At 38.4% G+C, this 24,730-nt stretch overlaps 1 protein-coding gene across 1 annotated transcript; it reads left to right on the forward strand.

The window, feature by feature from the left end:
* The first annotated feature begins 1,489 nt into the window (after positions 1-1,489).
* On the forward strand, positions 1,490-24,626 carry RAD50 (RAD50 double strand break repair protein). The gene is made up of 26 exons (XM_082323876.1): positions 1,490-1,553; positions 2,575-2,781; positions 3,189-3,272; positions 3,514-3,665; positions 4,277-4,462; positions 4,621-4,825; positions 5,303-5,431; positions 6,200-6,365; positions 7,245-7,438; positions 8,020-8,226; positions 9,095-9,277; positions 9,482-9,639; positions 10,541-10,716; positions 11,411-11,648; positions 13,039-13,228; positions 14,149-14,275; positions 14,509-14,702; positions 15,007-15,117; positions 15,676-15,768; positions 15,849-15,962; positions 16,744-16,871; positions 17,701-17,925; positions 20,997-21,082; positions 21,512-21,654; positions 23,803-23,936; positions 24,290-24,626. Exons 2-26 carry the CDS (start codon positions 2,653-2,655, stop codon positions 24,474-24,476), a joined length of 3,939 nt encoding a protein of 1,312 aa, XP_082180002.1. The 5' UTR covers positions 1,490-1,553; positions 2,575-2,652; the 3' UTR covers positions 24,477-24,626.
* Positions 24,627-24,730: the final 104 nt, after the last annotated feature.

Genomic DNA, 24,730 nt, shown 5'->3' on the forward strand with positions numbered 1-24,730 from the left:
GGAGCGATCCTACAATCAGATATATGACTACACTTTATCCTCTTCCTGCACTGAGCACCAAGAGATTGATGTGGAGTTTCTGCAGTTTGTATTCTAGATTTCCTACTAAGAAAGGTGAATTATCAGATCATATTACACCTCAGACTTGTAAACCATTTCCTGACTCTCATCTGTCGCTGCGAGAGAGGGATGCATCACACTTATACTACCGACAGCGTCATGGTGAACCACCGCTCACCCACAGCGCCGAGGACTCATGCTACTGCTGGAAATACTTGAGCACACACTGTGGCATTGCTACAGCCAGCCAGGTAGCTATCGCAGCTCCGACGATGCTGTGCCACCTTTTTGCACGCCGGTCATTGATCCTGTGCTGGCTCTGATTCAACAGCGCGTAACGGGCAGAATGAGCAGACATCAAAGCCAGCATCAGAAATGTGGTTTCTGAGACAGAAGCACCGGGCTGGATTGCTGTGGGGATCCACAGATTTGCCTTAAAAGCAGGGCTCAGCAATACACTGACACACTCCCCACAACTCGGTTACCCCCAGGTCCGTTCATCACTTAATCAGACTGTCGGAAAAAGCGGGCTTGTCTGTGGGATGATCCACTCACTCCATTTGATGATGAGGCTGGAGGATTTGTTTTCCAACAGGCGACCTGTCTACTCTGAGGGCGAGCGCTGGAGCTGGGGCCAGCTGGAGTTTTCCACTGCCATAGCTGCTGTACCAGCACTGTGGGGGCACTGAGCTGCGGCAGCAGGCTGGAAACATTATTTTAAAACCCTTTGAAATTATTATTTTACAATTATGTTTTTAATAAAAGCACTAACGGCTTCTCAGCAGGGGCGGGAATCGCTGGGTGCCACTGGGGGACAGGGCAGGCAGGAGAGGCTGGGGGAGAGGGGCCATGGGGATGAGGAGGGGCTGGGGGATGAGGAGAGGGGCTGTGGGGATGAGAAGTGCCATTGGGATGAGGAGAGGGGCTGGAGGACGAGGAGAGGGGCCGAGGGATGCCGAGAGGGGCCGTGGGGATGAGGAAAGGGGCTGGGGGACAAGGTGACAGGCTGTGGGGATGAGAGGCGCCATTGGGATGAGGAGAGGGGCTGGAGGACGAGGAGAGGGGCCGAGGGATGCCGAGAAGGGCCATGGGGATGAGAGGGGCTGTGGGGATGAGGAAAGGGGCTGGGGGACAAGGTGACGGGCTGTGGGGATGAGAGGGGCCAAGGGACGAGGAGAGGGGCCGTGGGGATGCGGAGAGGGGCCGTGGGGAAGAGCTGGAGCGGGGCTTCCTCATCGTTGCCGCCTTCCCTCCTCGCCCCACAGGGCCTGTGGAAGAAGACGGGGCGGGCAACCAGGGCAAGCGACGCGGCCGGGCCCAAACGCGGGCCCGCCGGGCGGCCCCGGCCGGCGGCTGCAGGCGGCCGGGCTCGGCGGGGGGCGGTAGCGAGCCCGGGCCGGGGCGGGGGGCGGGCGGGGCCCGCCATTGCCGGGGCGTGGCGGCGGCGGCCGCGGTGGCTGCCGGGGTGCGCGGGACCGCGGCGACGAGCGGAGGTGACCGGGCTGGGGGAGCGGGGAGGCTCGGGGGCCGGCAGGGGAAGGGCTGCCTCCGCTGCGGCGCTGCCATCGCCTCTCCCTGGAAAATGTCCACCCCCGCTGCAGCGCGGGGCTCCGGGCGGGAAACTCCCGCTGCCCACCTCTGCCCCGGCAGCGGGGTTTCTCCAGGAAATGCCCTTTCCCGCCCGGTGCCCCCACCGCTGCCGCCCGCCTCCAGCCGCAGCCGTGGCCTGGCGGGGCCGAGCGCCGCTGGGCCTCCCCGGAGGCGCCTGGGCTCGGCCGTGCCGGGGGAGGGCGGGGGGGACGGGGAAGGCCCTGAGGGGAGAATGGGAGCGCACTGAGCAACGCCGTATGAAACACAGCAGAAACACACAGATGTACACGCTTGAAGTAGCCGTGTTCGCCATGGGTCAGTACCGGGCCGGAGGGTAGGGGCTGCCTCCATCACTTAGCCCACCCCTGCGACAGGGGCAGCTCCCACCCGTGCGCAGGCCCCTGGGCCCTGCCTGCCCCCGCGGCTGTGGCCTGCGAAGTCGTCTGCTTTTTCTCCCCCCTCATACCAGGACAAAGGTAGTGCTGGGTGTCCCGTACGAGTTTGAATGCGGCCCTGTGAGAAACGGAGGCGGTAGCGAAGCTGTGAAGCTCGCACAGCGTTGGGTATTGCAGTACAACAGTGGGTTTTTAAAGGGAAAAAATACCAGTGCCTGGGTTGTGTTTGGGGCATTCTGAAAGCCTGCGCGTGGGTTTTGTGGTGTGGAGTAAAGCACGATTCTCATACACTTCAAGGGTTATTGTTGGCCATTGTTTTTGATTTAATGATAAATACTATGGCAGTTCTCTTAATTTGGAGTTGATTAGCTTCTCAGCTTAAAACAAATGAGAGTTTTGCCTTTCTATGTTCTCTACCTTGAGCCATAACTGAAGAGCCGTAGCTGTGTTTTTGAAGATGTACATATTTTGTGCTTGTGTGGATGTGTTGTCAGCTTTCAGTGATGTGCTGTGATTTTTTGCCTTCTAGATTTTTTCGAAAAGCTTTATTTTACAGAATTTATAACATTTACACTTCTGACTTTGGAAGACAAGAAGTTCTGCAGAAATGTCGAAGATTGAGAAAATGAGTATCCTCGGAGTGAGGAGTTTTGGGGTAGAGGATAAAGACAAACAAATTATCACTTTCTTTAATCCGTTAACTATTTTGGTGGGACCAAATGGTGCAGGAAAAACGGTAGGACTTACTATGTGTTTGGTTTTGCACTGTAAATAACTCTGAAAGGCCTCAAAATATGAATAATGATCTCTACATAAAAGTATTAATAATATTGCAAAAGTCTTACTGTTTACTGTAAATGTGGTGGTGTTTAGCGCTATGAGAGATGTGCTTTCATGCCTGGATTTTGCAGAGCACCGGTTGATACTTTTCATAGGAAATTGATCCAGATCCTGATTAAAACCCATTTTGCAAAGTACCATGTTCTCAGGATACTCAAAAATAAAATGTTATTTCTTATTTCTCTCTCCTCGCGTATTTAACTCATTTGTAAATGTTTGGGCTGTTACTGTGTTTTTGCCTGTAGTCCATCTTGTTTACTCTGAATTGGCATTATAACTATATATTTATTTCTGTTTTCTTAGACTATCATTGAATGTCTTAAATATATATCCACTGGAGATTTTCCTCCTGGCACCAAAGGAAACTCATTTGTTCACGATCCAAAGGTAAAAGTCATAGTGACTAGATTTAACGTGTATTTACTTGCAAGTCAAATACTTCACAGCACTCAGTGTTGTGATGAAAATAGAGGTGCTCAGGTTCTAGGCAGAGATGACCTGACCGTATTGTTTCAGAAAAAACAAAGTGCTGGGGGAGATCGGGACATTACCCACAGCTGGGAAGAAATGTATTCATTTGGATGTTGAAAAGAATTTCCCTTATTAAGTTTTTTTGTTTCTACTAAAGGTTGCCAATGAAACAGATGTTAGAGCTCAGATTCGATTACAGTTTCGAGATGTAAACGGAGAGCTCGTAGCTGTCCAGCGATCCATGGTCTGTACGCAGAAAGGCAAGAAAACAGAATTTAAAACACTTGAAGGTGTCATTACTAGAACAAAGTAAGTTTTCTTTCTTTGATGTGAAGATCAGTCTGGGGTTTGTATGTTTTTTATGTATAAGACAAGAGAAAATTTGGTAGCGTATTCCTTGAAGTAGCTACCAATGCTCTTAGATGAAACCTATGTAGTTTCATCACTTGTTGATTCAAAAATCCTACAATTGATAGCCACTACTTTAAGAACTACTTATATCTATGAACTTGCATTTATTTGAAAATTGCATTAATAATGATACAGTTTGAAAGTAGCGTTGTGTGGAGTATGTAGGCTTTACTTCCTTTAGCACCATTTTCAGTTTCAGATCATTTTTGGCTCGTGTTTGACTCCAATCTCCACTGTTTGAGAAGTGTATTCACTTAACTTCATTCAAGATCGTTTTTGCTCCCTCTGGTGGTTCTGCATAGTTTTAAAATGTGTAATAGTCTTGCCTACAAATATTGACAGTGTTAAATGCGTGTGTTGAACATGGTAATTATATTCTTAAAAATTGTTTCTTGTTAAGTTTTTGAATCAGTACGTTACAATGAGATTATACCGTTAAAAATGCAGTTTACTTTTAAAAGAATTTGCTAGTAACTTCTTCGGGGATTTTCTTTATCTGTGCTACATAGGCATGGTGAGAAGGTCAGTCTGAGTTCTAAGTGTGCAGAAATTGATCGGGAGATGATCAGCGCCCTTGGTGTTTCCAAATCGGTGATTAACAATGTCATTTTCTGCCACCAAGAAGAATCCAACTGGCCATTAAGTGAAGGGAAGGCCCTGAAACAAAAATTCGATGAGATCTTTTCAGCAACAAGGTTATTCTCTTTACTGTAATTAATTAAAAAATTAATTAATTAATTAAAAAACTAAGTAAGAAATGTCTTCTCTAATAATGTAGGTGTTAATGAAAATGTTTCATACATCAGTATTACTATATTGCCGATAGGATCTGAAATTTTGGGTTTTTTTAAAGGTATATTAAAGCACTCGAAACTCTCCGTCAAGTACGACTGAAACAAAGCTTGAAAGTAAAAGAATGTCAGACAGAACTGAAATACCTAAAACAGAATAAAGAAAAAGCACAGGAAATCCAGAATCATCTTAGCAATAGAGAGGCTCAACTGGCTGCTTCTAAGGAGAATGTAAAATCTATCGAGAGTCAACTTGATCCGCTGAAGGTGATTTGCATGATGATTATCTGAAGACTTTAATACAAAACAATACATAAGGACTAAACAACACAGAAAAATGTGAAAGCTGGATGAATTTCGTGATTAAAATCTTACACTTTTATGTTGTGTTATCTAATCCTTTGCTCTGAAGCAGAATCAAGCATATCTCAACAAACCTGGCCGATGCTGGTCTAATGTGTAAACAGTCATTGGAGGTTTAAGAACATAGTTTGTGAAACTCTTGCAGCAGCATTGGTTTCTTGTAGCTTAAGTTAAAATCTCTCTCAAATTTAGCTGGCAACTAAAACTATTATAAACTATAACTAAAACAAAAACTAAACTAAACTTAAACCCCCCTGTTTTTTAAAAATACTTTATAAAGCTGAGGGTTTGACACTTAGATTACTACATTGTGTAGAACAATTGATTATGGGATTCATAAGCTGGTGAGATATTTCACTTACAGCATTCTTTCCTTTGCAGAGTTCTCTGGCAGCAGTTGAACATAATCTCACAAAAGTAACGAGGCTAGACAACGATGTAAGAGCTCTGGAGAGCAGAAGAAAGCAGATGGAGAAAGATAATCAAGATTTGCAACAGAAGATGGAAAAGGTTGCCTTTTAAATTTCATGCTGCCATCCTTTCTGCTGAAGAGTCAGTCTGTCTCTTGCTACCCAGTGAACTAAGTATATATTTATATTATGCATCAGATGTTGGTGAAGAACATTTTCATAGCCCATATAACTCGCTTGATATTACCAGATATTGCAAATATGGCTCAATAAAGCTGTATTAGTTTCTGTGTAATTTGGGTTAAATTGCTTTTTGTAACTTTTCCCTCCACCATAGACTAGCTTGCCAGGAAGGCAAATACTGACAGAAGTTTTCATGAAAGTGATAATTACTGGTAACAATGCCCTGCGGTGTGTAACTTGAAAATATCTACCTCTCACTGTACGTTGATGATAGCCAGCGCTTGTTTTGACCAGTATGGGATGGCTCTTGACATTAATATTGTTCATCTCCCTGGAGATTTTTTATTTCTTTCTCTTAAAATAAGAAATAATCGTCAGTCTTCTGTTGTGATTGTGACAAGGCATTTAAAACTGTTTTGAAAAATGAAAAGAAATTCCTTAGTGGTAAAAATTTAGATTAATTTGTTTTATCAGCCTAAGAAAAATAGATTTTACAGTTTTGCTTGTGGCATATTTAGTTTTTCTTAATATATGTCTTAATGTAGAAATTCTGTGTGGGAGGTATTTATGTCTTATTTCTTGAATTCTGTTATGGTAAAAACTATACTTTTTTTAAAACATCATTGATTGGCTTATAAATTTAATTAAAAAGATAACTTTATTCTGTCTTGTATTTGGTGTACAGGTTTTTCAAGGAACAGATGAACAACTAAGGGATAGATACCAGAACCACCAGAGAACAGTAAAGGAGAAGGAGAAGAGATTATCAGACTGTAAGCGTGAACTAGATAGAGCCACCAAAGAGTGCCAGAGATTTAACAGTGAGAAATCGGAACTACTTATTGAACGAGGTATTTTAGACTTCATCTATAAGCTTGTATTTCTTTTTTAATGTAATTAAAATCTGAAATGGAATTACTGATAAGAATTGAAGGGATTTGAACTGGACAAAACCCCTAAAATGTGGCTGAGCTTGGGGTCAGCTGCGAAGTACGGTATGAGACTCTCACAGGTGGACAGGTCTTAGCGTTCTTCTCCTGGGGTTTCTAATGTGCACTTGTTGCTTTGACCTATAATTACAACTTGTAGTACCTTTGTTCTTAAATGGACCATTCTTTATAAAAATATACCAAATAGATAATTTACGGTGGCATAGATCAATGTCAGCCTAGCAGTTTACAACACAGTTGTTTTCACTGTCTGAGCTTGTACTTTCTTTAGGTGATGAAAATTCCTGCTAATCAGATGTGATTGTATAAGTCTGCTTTAACCAGGAAAAACGTGAAAGCTGAATGCTTGGCATGGTCAGTGTCTCAGGTGGAGGCTGCGGACTAGTCAGAGGGCTTTGGGATAATACGATTTCATATATGCTGCATTCTCTTTTAGATAGACTATGGGAATTTCAGTAAAGCTGTAGTAGTTGAGACACAAAATATATGCTTACATAAAATATGTTTGGGCTTTGTTTGTTTATATTTATCAGAATAATATTTTTAGTATTTTAAGACGCTTTCTTTTAAATTCTTGATTTATTTAATTAATAAAAATTTAATTACCTGAAATACCAATCTCTCAAGCTAAAGCTTGTTTTTACTCTGGAGCTTTTTGTGTTGTTTAAAAATACTTTGGTTTCAAAGACTTTAAGAAAATGGTTGCAGCTGACTTTGAATCCTAACTGTATCTTCTGCCTCGTTTTTTGAGTGTTTATGTCACATTTTCTTTTTGTGAAGGTCGTCTTCAACTGCAAGCAGATCGTCACCAAGAACACATCACAACGAGGGATTCATTAATTCAGTCTTTGGCAGCACAACTGGAATTAGAAGGTTTTGAGCGAGCACCTTTTAATGAGAGGCACATTACCAGTTTTAACAGGTTGTTGAAGGAGAGACAGGAAAGAGATGCAGAAGCCGCAAATGATTTGATGGTAAGAGTTTTGTTGTTTTAGTAGTGTAGGTAGTATTGGTTATTAGTGTCTTATTGGTCCATATGTGTCTTCATGGTGCTGGGAGGAAGAATGTTGGGGGATGGAAACCGAAGCCATTTTTTTTCTTCTGGAGTTCTTTATTATGGGTTGCCTGAATCTTTCCATGGAAATTGGTTTTGGAACTAAGAGTGGTCATCAAGTGATCTGAATTGCCAAAGCTATTGAACAGGCAGTTCTTCAAATAGGTTTTTCTCAGCAGCCATCTTGTGCAGGTGGATCACTGACAAGCTAAAAAGCCTGAGGAAGAATTACAGTGGGCAACTGGTTTAAAAAATAAGCAACTTTTTGTTGAAGTCGTCTTCAAAATGGAGTTGCTTTCACAGAACGCTGCCAGTATGATGCATCTGCATTTACCTGTCTAAACATTTCAGCAGAAAATTTTTGACAAGTTCTAGTTATCTAAGTATTTCAATGTCTTGTATTACAGTGGTGAATATTTGCAAGCTCGTGTGAAGAAGTGTTTTTAAATGTTGTTTTCCTGTGAAAAAAATAATGAGTATATTATTGCTGACTTCTTTCAGAGAGAATTTGCACGAAAAGAAGCAATGAAACAAAAACAGATAGATGAAATAAGAGACAAGAAAACTGGATTAGAAAGAACCATTGACCTGAAATCAGACATTCAAAATAAGAAACAAGTTGAGCTAAAAAATGTAAAATGTGAATTGCAGCAGTTGGAGGGGTTTTCAGACAGAATTCTGGAACTGAATCAGGAGATTGTCAAGACAGTAAGTTAATGTAATTGAAAAATTTATAGAAGTTTGAAATAAAAGCTTTTGGTTTCATTATTAAAAAAAACCCAAACAAAAAAGCCCTTGGTGTTTACTCCATCTGTTGCATTTTTGCGCTTTTAATACCCTCGCTATGCTTTGTCTGTTTAGATGGGGCGCCCTTGGGGGCAGGGACTGTTCACTACTTTTTTTTTGTACAGTGCATGCATAGAATGTACTGCTTCTGCTTGGTGAGTTATAAATAGGCAATAGCCACAGCTGGTGATGTCATAAGATTAGTCAGTCTTAAATTATTGGGCCACAAAAATATGACCTAAAGTGCTACACTAGCTACATTTTTTCAGATAACTTGTCTGTGAGATGGGCTAGTTGGTTATAAGCATTTTATCTGATGAAGTAGTATAAAGTTACAAGCATTTTATGTTCCAGTTGAACAGCTGGTTATCCCTTTGTTGCCAAATATTTTATGTTTGTTAGCAGTGTATGGATTCAGTGCTTGACAGTGTTTCTTCTAGCCTCCTCACTAGGATAATTCCAAATGTACAGTAGATGCTAAAATACAGAGAATCATACTAAGTATGAGTGAGCTTCCTGAAGTTAAATCATGTCATCATGGCTTATGGTAAAAGCATGAGCAACTTGGGGCAGTGCTACATTTCAAAACAGTGCATCCAGTATCTGCTTTACTTTCCCCATGCCAACATCACAGCCTTTGTCCTTTTTCATGTATTCTTTACAAATCTTTTAAGTGTCATTCCTGTAACAGCTGCCGGGCAGCTGAAGAGCTTTCTTCTCTTTCCTTTAGTTAGAACTTTATTGATTAGTGTAATTATTTAAGTCTTCTGGGCTTGCATTTTTTGTTTAGGAACATGAGCTGGAGAAGGCTGAGAAGAACAGCAATGTAGAAACACTTGAACTGGAAGTACAAACTCTGCAAAATGAGAAAATAAACCTGGACAAAGCCCTTAGGAAGTTGGATCAAGAGATGGAACAGTTGAATCTACATACCATGACAATTACCCAAATGGACATGCTGAAGAAAGACAAAGTAATTTTTCTATCATCATCTCATAAGAGAGGGACATGAAATTAATACAGTCCCCTCAAGATTGGTGTATTTTTCAGGTGTTTATCAACAATCGTATGTAAAGCTTCTGTCTGACTTCATAGAAGCCATTAATTTCATGAACGCATTGAGTGACATAAACTTGGAGATCTGAAAAAATTAATTTAAAATACTTTATTTCCCCAGGCAGAAAAAGAAGAGCAGATTAGAAAAGTAAAATCAAGACATTCTGATGAACTGACATCACTGTTGGGATACTTTCCGAATAAAAAACAACTTGAAGACTGGCTTCATGGTAAAAATAGAAAGATTAATCAGACAAGGGATAATCTTGCTGACCTTAAGTAGGTATTAATTTAGTTGATTATGTCTCCATAAGTATTTATGTAATTATGAATTTAAATGGTGGAAATTTTAATATGTTTAACATGCATCTCACTTTAATTCATTATGGTTTATTTAGGTATCTGCAAAATCAAAGAAAGCATCCTGCAGAATTTTTGTAATTTATAGCTGATATAGTTTGTGGTAGTTAATAAAATCACAATGTCTGTAGTATGTCAAAGGCAGCACTGAAAGCAGATAGCAAAATATTGTTCTGGAACATCCTTAATTGTTTATACTAATCCTAGCTGAATCAATGTGCTTGGGGGGTGGAAATTGCTGGCCTTCTGACTTTCTTATAAGTCACAGAGTGGTTAGTGACTATATCACGCGTTCATGTGTGATTACCTGTTCCTGATTTCATTTGATTACATAAAACAATTTGTTAGAAGGAGTAGGTAACATCAGCACACTATGCAGAGATACACATTAAATTTCCACAAAACAAAAACCCCAAGATTTTAAGTTTAAGAATATTGCATAATTCAAAAGTATCGAACGGTAGAAGGATGCTAACATTCTTTGCTTAAAAGGTTCGATAATACCTCATAAGCAATAATTGCTGTAGGGGAAAAAAGTTGCTATTGTATTGTTCTATGAAGTGAGTTTCTCATCATTAACCATCTAGAAAACCAAAAGGAATTAAAATGAAACACTTCATGCTGTACTTAGATTAATAAAAAGTTGACGCTATAGATATCCTGAAAAATGATTGAAGAAGAACTGGTGAACAGCTCTGTAATATCAAGTTCAGATAAACTTCCCATGTTTTTGTTTTTGCTTAAACAGTTTGAAATCTTCTTTTTTTTTTTTGTAATAGAAGAGTTTATGCATTGATGCATTTATGCATTGATATTTCAGCAAACGACTGGCATCAGCAGAATATCATAAAACTTATGTCAGTAGTGAGCTAAGAAAAAAAGAAGAGCAATTGTCCCTTCATGAAACAAAACTTTTTGATGTTTGTGGAAGCCAAGATTTTGACAGTGATCTGAACAAACTTCAGGATGAAATTGAAAGGAGTTCAAAACAGCGAGGTAAATTTATCAATAGCTCTACTTTTTTCCCTGAAGCTTGTTTTAAATGTAAGCCACAGATACTGTTTGTGCAGGACAAACAGTCAGCACAGAAACTGACTTAAGGGAGATTATTACTGAATCTTACTATTCTTTTAACAGATTTTTGTTACCTTTGCTACTATTTCTGTTTTACACTTAGGCAGGATCAGTTGTTTTAATTCTCTCAGTTAATTCTTTTATTATGTGTAAGTGAAGGATCTGCTTTGGCTTACTGTGTACGTAGATGATGACCTTCTCAAAGCTAAGGAAATGTTTGAGTGTGTGGATCTGCCCGGTGCGAAAACAAGTACAGAACCAGCCGTCTGGTGTGGGTTTGGCCCAAAGGGCCTACTACTAACTGAAAGAAAGTAATTTCTGAAGGAAATGACTCACTTCCACTTTTAATTACAGAGGGATGAGCATGGTTTAATAAAAGAGACTCATAGAATAATTCAGGTTGAGGAGGACTTCAGGAGGTGATCTAGGGCAACCTGCTGAAAGCAGGGGCGGCACTGAATTCAGACCAGGTCGCTTAGGGCCATTTCAGTTTCCTATCTTTGTGATTTTGTGGGTTATAATTTTGTCTCATTTATGGTAAATACCTATTTAGTTTAGATCTGATTATGCACTGTTTATGTTTTTACATAAAGTATTTTGTTTCTTTTTAAACCAGCTGTGCTTGCTGGAGCCACTGCAGTTTATTCACAGTTCATTACACAACTGACAGAGGAGAACCAGTCATGTTGTCCAGTTTGTCAAAGAGTTTTTCAAACAGAGGCCGAACTGCAAGATGTAATAAGTGATCTGCAGTCTAAGCTGCGTCTTGCTCCAGACAAACTGAAGTCAACAGAGTTGGAGCTTAAAAGAAAAGAGAAAAAACGTGATGAAATGATGAGTCTTAAACCACTTCGGTAAAGTACTTAAAACCATATTGTTGCAAGCTGTTTCCTTTCAAATGCTTGGTTTTTGATGATTAAAAATTATGCAGACATCAAGGAAGCTTTATTTTAGGGCTAGTTAATTCATTAAAAAATCTCATTGTTGAGACAAATATTTTGCTAGCATTTGTTCTCTGCTCATTTGGACTTAATATTAAACTATTTTATATATTTGGTATTTCTGGTCCTTTGGGGTTTCTCCTGAGAGTGAGGCAGAAAAAGTGGTTGTATACTTTTCTAACGATTATTTACACTACACAGGCACAGTTCCCCTCCTTGTTATTTATCATTGTAATTTAAAATGGACAGGCTGGTTTTGTTGTTAATGAAATGTTTTCATACCATGTCACCTTAAATACGTTTCTTAAAAATGCTGGAATGGAAGTTTGGCTAGACAGAATGGGAATTAAACACCCTTTAATAATATCTTGATTTATATCTCCTTTAACAATACTTTTTGTTGCTGGCAGTTTTGTATGAATTATGATGTTCTAGAAAGGCATCTCTGGATTTTATAGTGGATTCCAATGCCATTTATGTTTCCTTGAGGTTCAGCTATGTGCAATTCCATCATTTGGGAATGCATCTCTGTCTCTGATACTGATAGCCCATATTAGATTGGACTGAATTTATTCCTTTATTTTAGTTATTTAAAAAAACTTTTTATGTTGTTATTTTTTTATGAACTTGCAAGGTAATACAAAGTGTAGGTAATATTAACAAATTCAGAAAAGGTGCCTACAGTATTTTCCAATTTCCAGGCTGAATTTGTTTGTATTTTTAAAGCTATGAAAATACTAGACAGGCTGGGGTTTTTGTTGCTTCTCTTTTCTCTTCCTGTTGCCTCCTTCCAAAACATAAACAAATAATACTAGCCTTAAAGCGTTTTTTTCAGAGTCCTGGGGGTTTTTTTCTTAGCATATGAACAGCATTTGAAGTAAGAGTATGCAGGTTTCCTGCCAGTAGGTGAAGAGGCTCTAGTCTCAAGAAATTTGCAGAACGTTGTTCTGAGAGAATTTGGAGAATATATGTTAGAGGGTAGACCTTTCCTTCACAAGAGGGCACTCTTGTACAGTGGATTTAGACCCTCTCATGAGTACTTGCTGTAATTAAGTTAAAAACCAAAAGAGATTTTGTTTGCTTGTTCGTTTCATCTCACCTGTCTAAAATGAGGGATGTATTACGTTAGCTAGGTATATAACATAAGCTCAGTCAAACGTGGGCAAGGTTAAGGGGATACTATTTTAGCTAAATTTAGTCTTCCACTATTAAATCATATCATAGATTTTGTGACCTTGAATGTCTTGAATTTGTGCTGCTGTTTTTGACAAAGGAAATTTTACGGATTTGTATTTTATTTAAGGCAAACTGTAGTTGAACTCCAAGATAGGGACATACCAGACTTGAGGAACAAGATACAGAATGCAAACAGGGATTTAACAGGCCTGAAGGGTCAGATAGAAGAACAGGAATCACTCTTGCGGACAGCTTTGTCTGAGGAGGAAGGTGCCAAGGCACGTTTACAGGATATAACACTAATGGAAAGGTACCAGGTATGCTTTGGTAATTTCTTTTTACATACATAAAATGTTACTCAACTTGCTAGCATCTAAATACGTAGGTATTCAATAATATGACAAAACTTTGAGGTCTTAAGACTTTTCAAGCAAAGTAAAAATACTTTAAAAGACAGCATAACATAGGTGATCTTGGTACTAATAAAACTTAAAAGTTTTATGTAATGATTTTTGCTGTTGAGGACCAGAGAGTCCCTTGAGTTCTGATTCAACTCTGTGCTATAGTAACTGGGAAAAGAGGTGTAATCCAGAACTTGAGCATGAACACGAGTACACCAGAGTGTTTTTCAGTGCTCATAGTCAGGCTTCTGTCATGATCGTTCAGTGTGCTCTCAGCATCTACTCTGTGTACTTTCTGAAATCTTGTCACACATGCTTCCTTGTTCTGTGCCATCTGAATATATGGTAAAGGGGAATTGATATCCTACACTTTTTATTATTCTGACATAGGAGACTGTTTTGAACAGTCTTCGTGCCTTTATTACCAACACAAAATCTTTGCTCGACTGAGAACCACGAGACGGTCAATTATGTAGAGAACCTGGGGCCAGGCAAAGGACTGAGAGCATTGGGAGGTGGCAGCAGCTCCTAAGGCTCCAACAATTCTGTTGTCGCAGAGACAGGTAGCGCATGTGACTGCTCTGACGTAGCCTGGGGATGTCAAAAGCCCATCCATCCGTATTGACGGATTTCCTCTCACCATTAGGGATTCCAGTTTCTTGTAGCCTGTGGGCTGACATAACCTTACTGCTAATGATGTGACATTGCTACAGCAGAGGAGATAAATTTGGGGGTCGGGAGTCATGTGTGCCTCAAGCTTGTTCTTGTGTGCCAAAGATAAAAAAACATGTTGTTAAACACTAACACAATAATAATACTTTTCCTCATAATTTCAGACTGATATTAGGGATGTTGAACGAAAAATTGCTCAGCAGGAGGCTAAGCTGCTAGGGGTCGATTTAAGTAGAACTGTTCTACAAGTAAGCCAAGAAAAACAAGAGAAAAAGCACTTGTGGGATACAGGTAGGTCATACAAAACTGGTACTTCATTTTTATATTGAAAATAATGTTCTAAACTTGCTGCCATTAAAAAAATAAACTTTAGTTTTCTTACTTTACGTTCTGAAGTAACTGTATTCTAATAGTTTGGTTTGGTTTTGGGGGTCATACTAGCTTAATTTAGAATTAAATTTTCATAAGGAAGACAATAAATGTTTTTAATAACAGATGGACTGTTTGTTTGTGTTCATCTACAGTTACTGGTAAAATTGAGTTAAATCAAAAACTCAAGCAAGACCAGCAAAATCAGATTCAACAGCTAAAGAGTACAGTTAATGAGCTTAAAGCAGAGAAACTTCAGATTTCCAGCAGCATGCAGCGTCGTCGACAACTGGAGGAACAAACAGTGGAATTAACCACTGAGGTTCAGTCCTTATGCAGAGAGATCAAGGTAGGAAATACTCTTAATTATTTAACCCCTAGCTTTGTTGTCCTGGGAAAAAAATAACGATCTTCTTATATTTAACATTGTCTATAATCCTAGCAAATAAGATGTATTTTTAAATGTTTGTCCTGTGCTGCTCTTACATATCCTTGGCATTTCCAGAACTTTATTAATACATTTTCACATCTCTTTCTCAATACACATAAAAAAAAAGAAAGAAGTAACCACATGACTTTTTTTACCAGTTGAAAAATTGTTGATCTTTAACAGAATGAGAAAATAAAAAGGATTTCCTCCAACTACTTTTCAGGAAGCAAAAGAACAGGTATTTCCTTTGGATGCAACTTTAGAAAAACTGCAGCAGGAGAAGGAGGATCTAATGAATAAAAGGACTGCAAGTAATAAAGAAACGCAAGAAAAGGTTTGTTTGCTTTTGACATGGCTGGGAGATAGGATTATATATTGGTTTTCAGGCATGGATGGAAGCTATGGTAATGAGTTCGCTTTTAGGAAACAGTAGTGACTTTTGCGAATGCTTTAGATTGGTGGAACTTTTAGGGAAGAAGAGGAACATAACCAAGTCAGGAGATGAAATCAATTACAATTAACCTTTGGCAGTCTTGTCAAAAGGCTTCTAGGGACATTCAGCAATATTTAGTGGCCAATGGTATTAAAAGCCCTTCCTAATAGATCTAAGAGAAATAGCAAGGATGAGTAACCTGTCCTTGCCAAGAGACAAACCTGTTTACTTATGTGAAGTGGCCCTCTTGTGTAAGCAGAAATGAGTGATTTACCATTTGCTTTGGAAAACATTTTCATGGTGATAAGGAGCATCCGGGTTTCAAAAGCTGAAGACTTGATTAGTAAATTAAAGCAATTGTACATAGGCAGCAGTGTTATCCAGTATCTAATCTTTGATACAGAGCGTAGCAGTTGTTTCACATAAGACTGCATTTCATTTGAAATCTTTCCCCTGCAGATAAATGGCATAAAAGAGAAAGTTAAAGATATAAACAAGTACGTGAAAGAAATTGAAAACTATATTCAACAAGGAAGAGCAGACTATAAAAAGGTAACCTAAAAAACAGTCAATAAAAAGTTGACATTAAAAGCACTTTTGTGTTTAAATCATATACCGTTTTATTTCTTCAGCAAAAGGAGTCTGAACTTGAAGAAGTAAATTCTCGGTTAGCTGCCTGTGAGAAACAGAAGGAAGTGATAAGTAAAGAGATGGAAATGATTCGACAAGATATTGACACTCAAAAGGTAGATGCGTTGTTTTACAGTAAAGTGTATTTTGCATAGTTGAAATAATTTCTGGTTTTGGTTTAAGTCTGCCTAGGTCCATAGTGGTGTGAAGTTTGTCTCCTCCTGATTTACTTAATCAGTTGTTAGTCAGAATAGCTGCTATATATGCATTAGGCTAAAAAAAGTTTTGAGATTTGTATATGCAAAAGTAGATGCATTTTAGAAAACTTCTATCTCTAACTATCATCTTGTGGTATTTCCAAAAGGGGTAAGTCTGTTGGGATAATAGCCAGCATTTTCAAAAGTATCTTTGTGTGGAGAACACGTGCCTTCTGAAGTAAGACTGCTGTAAAGTGTTTCTAATTGCAGGTACCAAAAGTTGCTAGTTACTCCAGATTTTGTCTGTTTACATTCTTGATAGGAAAGATGTCTTTCCCCATTCTACCCCACCACTTACTGTCGAACTTGTAGAACTGAGATGAGGGGCTTTGTTAAATCTCATCCTAAATTACTTGCCCCGTTTGAAACATTGATTAATATTCGCACACAGGATCACTTTTGTGTTCACCTGTGACAATAAATACTGTAAGTATTATTTTAGATTTAAATATGAAATAATACTGCTGATTTCCATTATACCCTATTTCTAGCACAAGAGAAGTTCTCGCGGTGATAATTTTCATTGTTGTCAATTATTTTATGCTTGCAGCATGTTTTAGAGGTGTGCAGAACTCATACTTTGTAATTGAGAATCAATATACTGAAACATTATACAACTTCTTGCTTTCTGTGGGGATAGATACAGGAAAGGTGGCTAGAGGATAATCTTACTTTGAGGAAACGGAATGAAGAGCTAAAAGAAGTTGAAGACAATATAAAACACCTTGTGAAGGAGATGGGAGAAATGAAAGTCCCGCAAATGAAAAAGTAAGCATCTTCAAAACAGAACGGCATGTTTTGCACAAGAATTCACTGAATATCTGAATGTAATATTCACTGTGTTTTAGTGTGTTTCCTGGTCCACCTTTCTCCCTATTCATGTAGACCACTTCCTCCTTCAAACTCAAGTTTGCGTAATATCCCCATGACGACAACATAAATGACTCAGTGAAATGATATAGTGATTTTAGCTAGAAATACATATATGTTTACGTGTGCATATACCTGTTCCAACCAATCCATTTTTTTAATGACTTCCACTGTTAAATCCACATTTAAAAAAAATAATTCATGTCTCTGGATAAGAATATTTAGTTTTCATTTTCAGTCTGCTCACTTAGGTCTCAGCAGCGAGTTTTATATTTATTTCAGTAGTTTAATATTAATTGCTTAGATAATAAGCACTTTTGAAAAGGAATTAGCTCTATGCTGGTTCTTACATGTGAACCATTCATTTAGCTTTCTAGAGGTTACACAATTAATTCATCTTATTTTGCTCAGTATCCTAATTTAATTCCACCTATGACATTAATTATTTTCTATGTTTCTACATGTAGCACTTTGGCATTCGAACTTGATAGCTTGCTTTTCCCACTCAGAATAGTGATTTGAATATGTTCTTAACAAACTTTAAAATATTTTTATTTCAATAATGTCTTAATTTCAGTGACATTAGTACTATAATTTTAACTGTTACAGACTTCATAGATGTAATATAATGAGCTACTGTCTAACATAAACTCAAAATTAGAACCCTGATTAAAAAAACTTGAAACACTAAATACAGAAGACTTGTATATCAATTACGGTTTCACAGTGAACAAAAACATTTAGAGGAGAAAATAGAATCTCTGAAAAGAAACCATCATGTTGCACTTGGCCGACAACGTGGATTTGAGGAAGAGATTGTTCGGTTTAAAAAGGAACTTCGAGAGTCGCAATTCCGAGACGCAGAGGAAAAATACAGGGACATGATGATTGTTATGAGAACAACAGAGCTGGTGAACAAAGATCTGGACCTTTATTACAAGGCTCTTGATAAGTAAGTATTGTCATATAAGGGCAGTTCTTAAATGTTTTAGGCTTTATTCCTATTCATAACCTTGATGCAAAAGCAGCTTTCAATTTCAGACTTCCTGGGGTAACTTCGAGATGGTAAATTGATACAATTCTTTGAGATATATAATTAGATCTCTTTATAAAATCAGGCATTTAAATATTAACATAAGGAGATATAACTTTTAAAGTAAATTAATTAAAATATACTGCAAACGGCACAAGATTGGTAGGATGTAGGAAATTTGTAAGTTAATGTATATAATGTACATACAGCTAATGCATTGATGGTAATAACTGGAGTTTAATATAGTCATAGATAAGTCCAGCGATCATTATAATTTTATTCCCAATTCTTTGTAGGACCCTTTTTGAGTTACGATTGTATGTGTTAGGACTCATATTTGCAATGCAACAATTCAAGTTGACAGGCAATAGCGAGTGAACCCAACGCATCACCCACCTGTGCCTTCTGTGCGGACTTCCTGGTGTGAAATGGTCTTTTGCTGCGTTGTCTGTGGTGGTTAGAGAATGTCGAGACCATAAACAGATTCAACTTTGTTTTTCATATGAAAACATGTGGAACAGCCAGTGGAGCTGCAGACTGTTCCTCTGGCCCTATTCCTCTCTAGCTTTTTTTTCCACTTGAAGGCATTTTTAGGAAGCTTTTGTAAGAGTGTCTCCCAAAATTGCTGATAGTTTTCCTTTCTTCCTGTAATTTTGATTGGTTTTGGTTTTGGTGTTTTTTTTTTTTTTGGAGGGACATAGAGGGAAGTATTACAGGATATGCAGTGGGAGAATGTCTCTCTTAAAAGTCTGTCTCACATGTTCTCTCAAAATACATAAAGTCCACAGTACGAGTTCAGGATAGGTGAAATCTGTTTAAATCCTTCGTTATTAATCTGGATCTTTCTTGCAAAGTCTCTCATACTACTTTCATTTCTATAGCAGTACGTTTTAGCATCTTCTGGTCATATCTTAACACGAATAAGATATGCCAGGTAGATTTCTTGTTCCCCATGATCATCTTCTCAGGTAAACAATTGTGTTTTCATTAAAGAATATTACAATATAGAGGGTTTTTTTCCCCTTTTCCAGTGTGGGTGGTTTTGTGTTTATATTACAGAAGGCAAGATCAAAAGAAGCATGTCTTGCATTTGGTGGAAAGTGTAGTAAACTTTGTGATTGTTTCTGCTTCCTCTGGAAGCTTGTTTACTAGTCTTGGACTGACTGGCCAAAAATAGCATCTCAAAATTTGTAAACAAATACAAAGTAAAACATACAGCTCCCTAAAAAACCCTGTATGTGCAATTATAATGATGGAATTGCAATGAGCTATTGCAACTTGATGGACAATGGGGAAGTATGTTGGAATCAATGGACGTGTTCCAGGAAATACAAAACTGGTGCTTGGTGGCAGAAAGATAAATTGAATATTAGGAACAAAAAAGAAAAAGGAAGAGGAACGTTTTGGCCACTGCATAAATTCACGTTACACCCATATCTTGAATATAGGATGGAATTTTGGTCCCCTGTATTAAAAGGGGTGTAGCAGTGCTGGAAAAAGGAGCACGGAAGAGCAGTAATGCGGTTGAGGGTGCAGCATAATGGTCGAGAAGAGAAACTAAACAGATGAGAACTTTCCAAGTTGAGAAGACAAGTCTCGATGGTTATTGAACGCAGTGGTCTGGAGGAACCCTGTTTTAAGCAGTTTTAATGATAAAATAGATATGTTTAATATTTGAATGTAAGCTAATCCAAAATTAATTTTGTGAAGATTTATATTGTTCAGAGCACGTATAATTCTTCCCTTTCAGCTTAAATGGAAATGCACTCCAAGAATTTCCCTTTTAAAATTCAGAATCTTTTTGTATGGTATCAAATCATCTATTGTTTCTATTTAAGGCAAAACAGGAAATCAGTCTTGTAATTTCAAGAAAAATAGATAACCATCACTTATTGGTAATCGCCTGAAAAATCGGTGAGACGAAATGTTAACTCTAATGGCCAGAGATTGAAAGCTGTATCTGTAGCTGGGAAAACCAACATTTTGGGTGTTCTGTGCTATCAGTTGATCTTTAGTGACTTAATATTTAGAGGTTTATGATAAATATTGATGAGGAATGCATTCTTGGGTTTAATTAAGTAAATAGTTGAAAACACTTTCTTCAGACTTAGCAAATATATTAGAGTTGATACGTCAGTATTCCCCAGAACAGGTGGAAATAATTCCTGTAAGAGGGGAGGTAGGAAGAGTGTATGTAAAAGTCCATTTCAGAAGTAGATTTTATTTCCTCCATATTTTTTTGAAAGAAGACATTGGCATAAATTGAGCAAGCATTTTTTTTTCATTACAGGGCGATTTTTCTTTAAAAAGCCAAGTTAGAAATGTAGCATCCTGTCCTTTCTTGAATGCTTTCATAAGGCATCATCTATTATTGAACTAAAGTCATGTTGATATATTAATCGGGGAAATTAAATTGAAAATTATTAATGACATCCTATGTTACTCTTGCTGCTGAAGAGAAAGGTAGCTCTAGTCATGTCTGTCTGGGTAATTATAAAATTCTCAATACGGAATTCTCTGCTCTGAGGAAACTTCACAGGCTTTCCTACTGAGACCCAGTTATTTGCACTGGTGGGGGACCGTGCCAATGAGTAACACTAGTGTTGTTTTGGAAGACTTAACATCAGATTTGTCTTTTTAGTGTCAGTCAGTCTGAAAATGTACCTCACATATAAATTGTAAATCTCTTAAAAAGTCAGGTAAACTTGTTCTCCATTGAGTGTGACTGCAAATCTTTTTGTCTTCGTTACTCTCCTTACTCTCCTACTTCTTGAGACTGAACTGTTTGTGAGAGTAGAATTATTTACACAATAGAGTGTGGTTAGTCTTTAGATACTTCTGCATTCAAAATGAAGTAGTATTTATTATATTTTTAGTAAAAGTATTTAGGGAATGGAAGGGGAGCTGCTGCCTTCCTTAAAGCTCCTGTGGTCCATAGCAGTCTGTGGCTGCACCTATAACAATTTGCATTTTTTGTTGTTGTTTTGTAGAGCAATAATGACATTTCATAGCATGAAGATGGAAGAAATCAACAAAATAATTCGTGACCTTTGGCGAAGCACCTACAGAGGACAAGGTATGTAAATTTTTTTTTTTTTTTTTTTTTTTTTTTTGCCCATATGTATCCATTTGATACTGAAAAGTGTTTGTTCAAAGTATTGAAAATCCAGGTTCTGAAAATAGTTGGTTCCATTCTAAAGGCTACATCTGTTGGTCACTGCTATAACCTCCCTTTTATTACAGATTATGTAGTTAGTTACAGGATAAATAGAGGTAATTTTCCCTTTTCTGTGTTTTCCAAACTTAAGGTTTCCTTGAGACAGGGGAACTGCATGAGTTCATTCCTTCAATCTTGGAAAAATTAATTTCAAGGATGTATCTATTAGTAGGAGTTCTGAATAGAATTTTTGTGGTTACTGCATATTATACCTCTCAACTCTGTTTAATCCTATGATATTTTTAAAGATTTTTGATAATGTAAAAACTGTCTCCTTCCCATTTTCAGATATTGAATATATAGAAATTCGTTCTGATGCAGATGAGAATGTCTCGGCCTCTGATAAAAGAAGAAGTTATAATTACCGGGTAGTAATGATAAAGGGAGATACAGCGCTGGATATGCGAGGAAGATGTAGTGCTGGGCAAAAGGTAATAGCGTTTTTTAGTACACAGTAAAGAAAACTGATTCAGGTGAATGCAAGAGAGTAACGCGTTCTGAAGCGACCCTGAAGAACAGGTGGCTCGAACACTAATTAACAGTTCTGTACAGCTGTCCTTCAGTGTATCTGGATTTTGCTGATAGTATGCAATATATGATTCTGAACATTTGAACCCTATTTTGGCTGCCAAAATCCATTGTTTCAGTCGGGGACTGGTCTGAGTCCCTGCGGGAGTGAAGGGTTCAACTTCCCTCTTTCCACAAGTTCAAATCCTCCCAGTCTCTTGCTAGTTACCCCTAAGGTTCCCGTAGCTTTAGGTCTATCGACTTGCTCCCGTATATTTTCCTTCCTGAGGGCTGACCCTTGGTCATCTTTTCACAACTGCATCTTCCTCTAATTATGAGAAGACCTCTTTTTCTCCAAATTATGCTACTCTCCCCGACTGCTGAATATAACCTTTCAGTTCATGTCACCAAATATCATCCCATGCCACGCTTCTGGGCATAGTGTTTCATTCTGTCCTGTGTCAGCTCTCAGGTCTGCAGTCTGGCCATTCAGCTGTCTTGGTACTTCAATAACACACGCTGGCCAAGTGGCCTGATACGACACCTGCCTTGACAGTGCCAGTGATCAGAGGTTCATCATAGTTAACCACACCTCTTTCACATGTTGGGGCTTGAGAGTTGTTGTTGTTGTTGTTGTTTCCACCTGTCTGCTGCTGTTTCCACCAGAACAAGCGATCTTCCTAAATGCAGAGATAGTAGAAAGGGACAAAAATGCAGCCAGGGCTGCTCTTATTTCTTCCCTGCTGGAACACTTTCTGCCCATCCTTTGTGCCTGCTGCACTGTAAATAGAAGACCTGGAGAGCTCTCCCCAACACTCAAGGCTCTCCATGCGAGGTGCCAGTGACAACCTAGCCCGAGGACACTGCAGTTGCGTGAGGGAGATACGTTCTCCTTCCTCTTCTGCAGTGGGAGCTGGAGCTTTCTGGCTCCCTTCCTCTGCCCTAGCTGAAAGGGCTATGATGGCAACAGATTCAGATCTCTCTGATGTTGAGGAAGAATTGCCATTATCTGAAGTAACAAACTGCCTACTTCCTTACCTCCCGAGTAGCAATTCCCACTGCCTTGCTTACTCCAGCAGGGTTTCATTGGCAGCCAGGCCTTTTCCACGACCAGATGGTACACACAGTAGTAGAAAATGAAATCAAGGAATGGAACAAAATGATACGCAATATTTTTAAGTGCATACAGCAGTAGAATCATGAAAGAATGTTTCATGAGAACATGAATACTGTATTGTTGCTTGAATATGAAAAATGCTGTCAAATTAATTCCCACCTTAGTGTAGATGTGTACTTGGTTTTGAAAATTCCATACTAATTGGGGGGGAAATCCAAATCTTATAAAACAGCAGTATAGGCAAAAAATGGGCCCTCTCCTAAAGTAGTCTAGGATGTTACGTTAGAGTCCTATGTAAATGAGAGTGAAACTTGTTCACAGTTTCTTAGCTTATATTCTGAGAATTCTTTGATCGTGAACTGTGATGCCAGCAGTCGTGATAATTGGAAAGTATTTTTGGCAGCACAGTTTCCATCAAGTGTTCTGTCATTTTCACTAGTTCAGGAGATATAATAATAATATAATTAGGCATGTTAGTACAAAACTAACATGTAAGGTGGTAAATCCTACTGTCTTCAGTTTTACTAAGTAGTCAGGAGTTGAGTAGCTCCAACTTAGTGATACGCGTACAGATTTCCACCATCCCTGCTGCAGCAGGGTGGGGCTTGAACAGAGCGTAGGGCTAATACAGATGGCAGTGTTGTAGCATCTTTACCTGGGATTGGAGTCCTTACCTCCAATATCTCCTGAATTTTGAGTAGTTGAAACTTCTCTGATATTTTTCCAACAGTACTTTGCAGAATGGATCTTTCAATTCAGACTTGAAGTTTTAATGTAGTTTTTCAGTAACTAATTAGTTATTGTCATTTTTGTGAACTACCAGCACGTTGTTATGTAAACTTTAGTCATGCTTTGTAATGGCCTTAAAAATAGCATGTTACATGTAGTTCCTCTATAAACACTTTGAAGAGTGATATTTTGGTGGTGTTTTTTCTTTTCGTTTTTTTCCCCTTAGGTGCTTGCTTCTCTTATTATTCGTCTTGCTCTAGCAGAAACGTTCTGTCTCAACTGTGGCATATTGGCACTAGATGAGCCTACTACCAATCTTGATCGAGAAAACATAGAGTCTCTTGCACACGCCCTGGTGGAGTAAGTGACCTCTTCTTGTGAAGCTTAAAGATAGATATTTTTCAAATGTTAATAGCAGTCAGCGGAAGTGAATTATATTTTAAGCTGGCATGTCTTTATTGGCATCTGCAAATATACCTGCAAAGCAGTAGCTTTAGATTCCCTATCCTTTATCTGGAAGAGGAAAAATATTTCTTAAATAATTTTTTATTTTATTTATGTGGGTAAAAAGAGTTGCTAATCTACATTAGATTGCTTGACAGTTCGTGTCATTCGTTATCAATAGTTAAATATTTTTGTACTATATATTTACAAGTTCTATAAAACTAGACTGTAATTGAGATAATCATACACTAAATAATATCTCCTTGTAGGATAATAAAAAGCCGCTCACAACAGCGTAACTTTCAGCTGCTGGTGATAACTCACGATGAAGATTTTGTTGAACTTCTGGGCCGTTCTGAATACGTGGAAACGTTCTACAGGATAAAGAAGAACATTGACCAGTGCTCTGAGATCATGAAATGCAGTGTCAGCTCCCTAGGCTCATACGTTCATTAGAATTTCAAGTAATTATGTATTATAGACTGGCTTAGCTGCCTGACTTGGTAGAGCTCAAATGAAGGCATCTGAAAATACAGTTCCTTCATATCATATACTACTGAAGATTTGTAACAATTTTAGCTAGAGTCTGAAACTATTAGACTTTTAAACTCCATACCTTCCTACATATTTCTGTGCCTGAGTTTTAAGAATCACTATGATGTGGAAGAATTTAAATGAATACAACGCAGTTAACTTTTAGATGTATTTTA

This window comes from Platalea leucorodia (assembly GCF_965183815.1).
Source record: "Platalea leucorodia genome assembly, chromosome: 11".
In the NCBI taxonomy this organism is placed as follows: Eukaryota; Metazoa; Chordata; class Aves; order Pelecaniformes; family Threskiornithidae; genus Platalea; species Platalea leucorodia.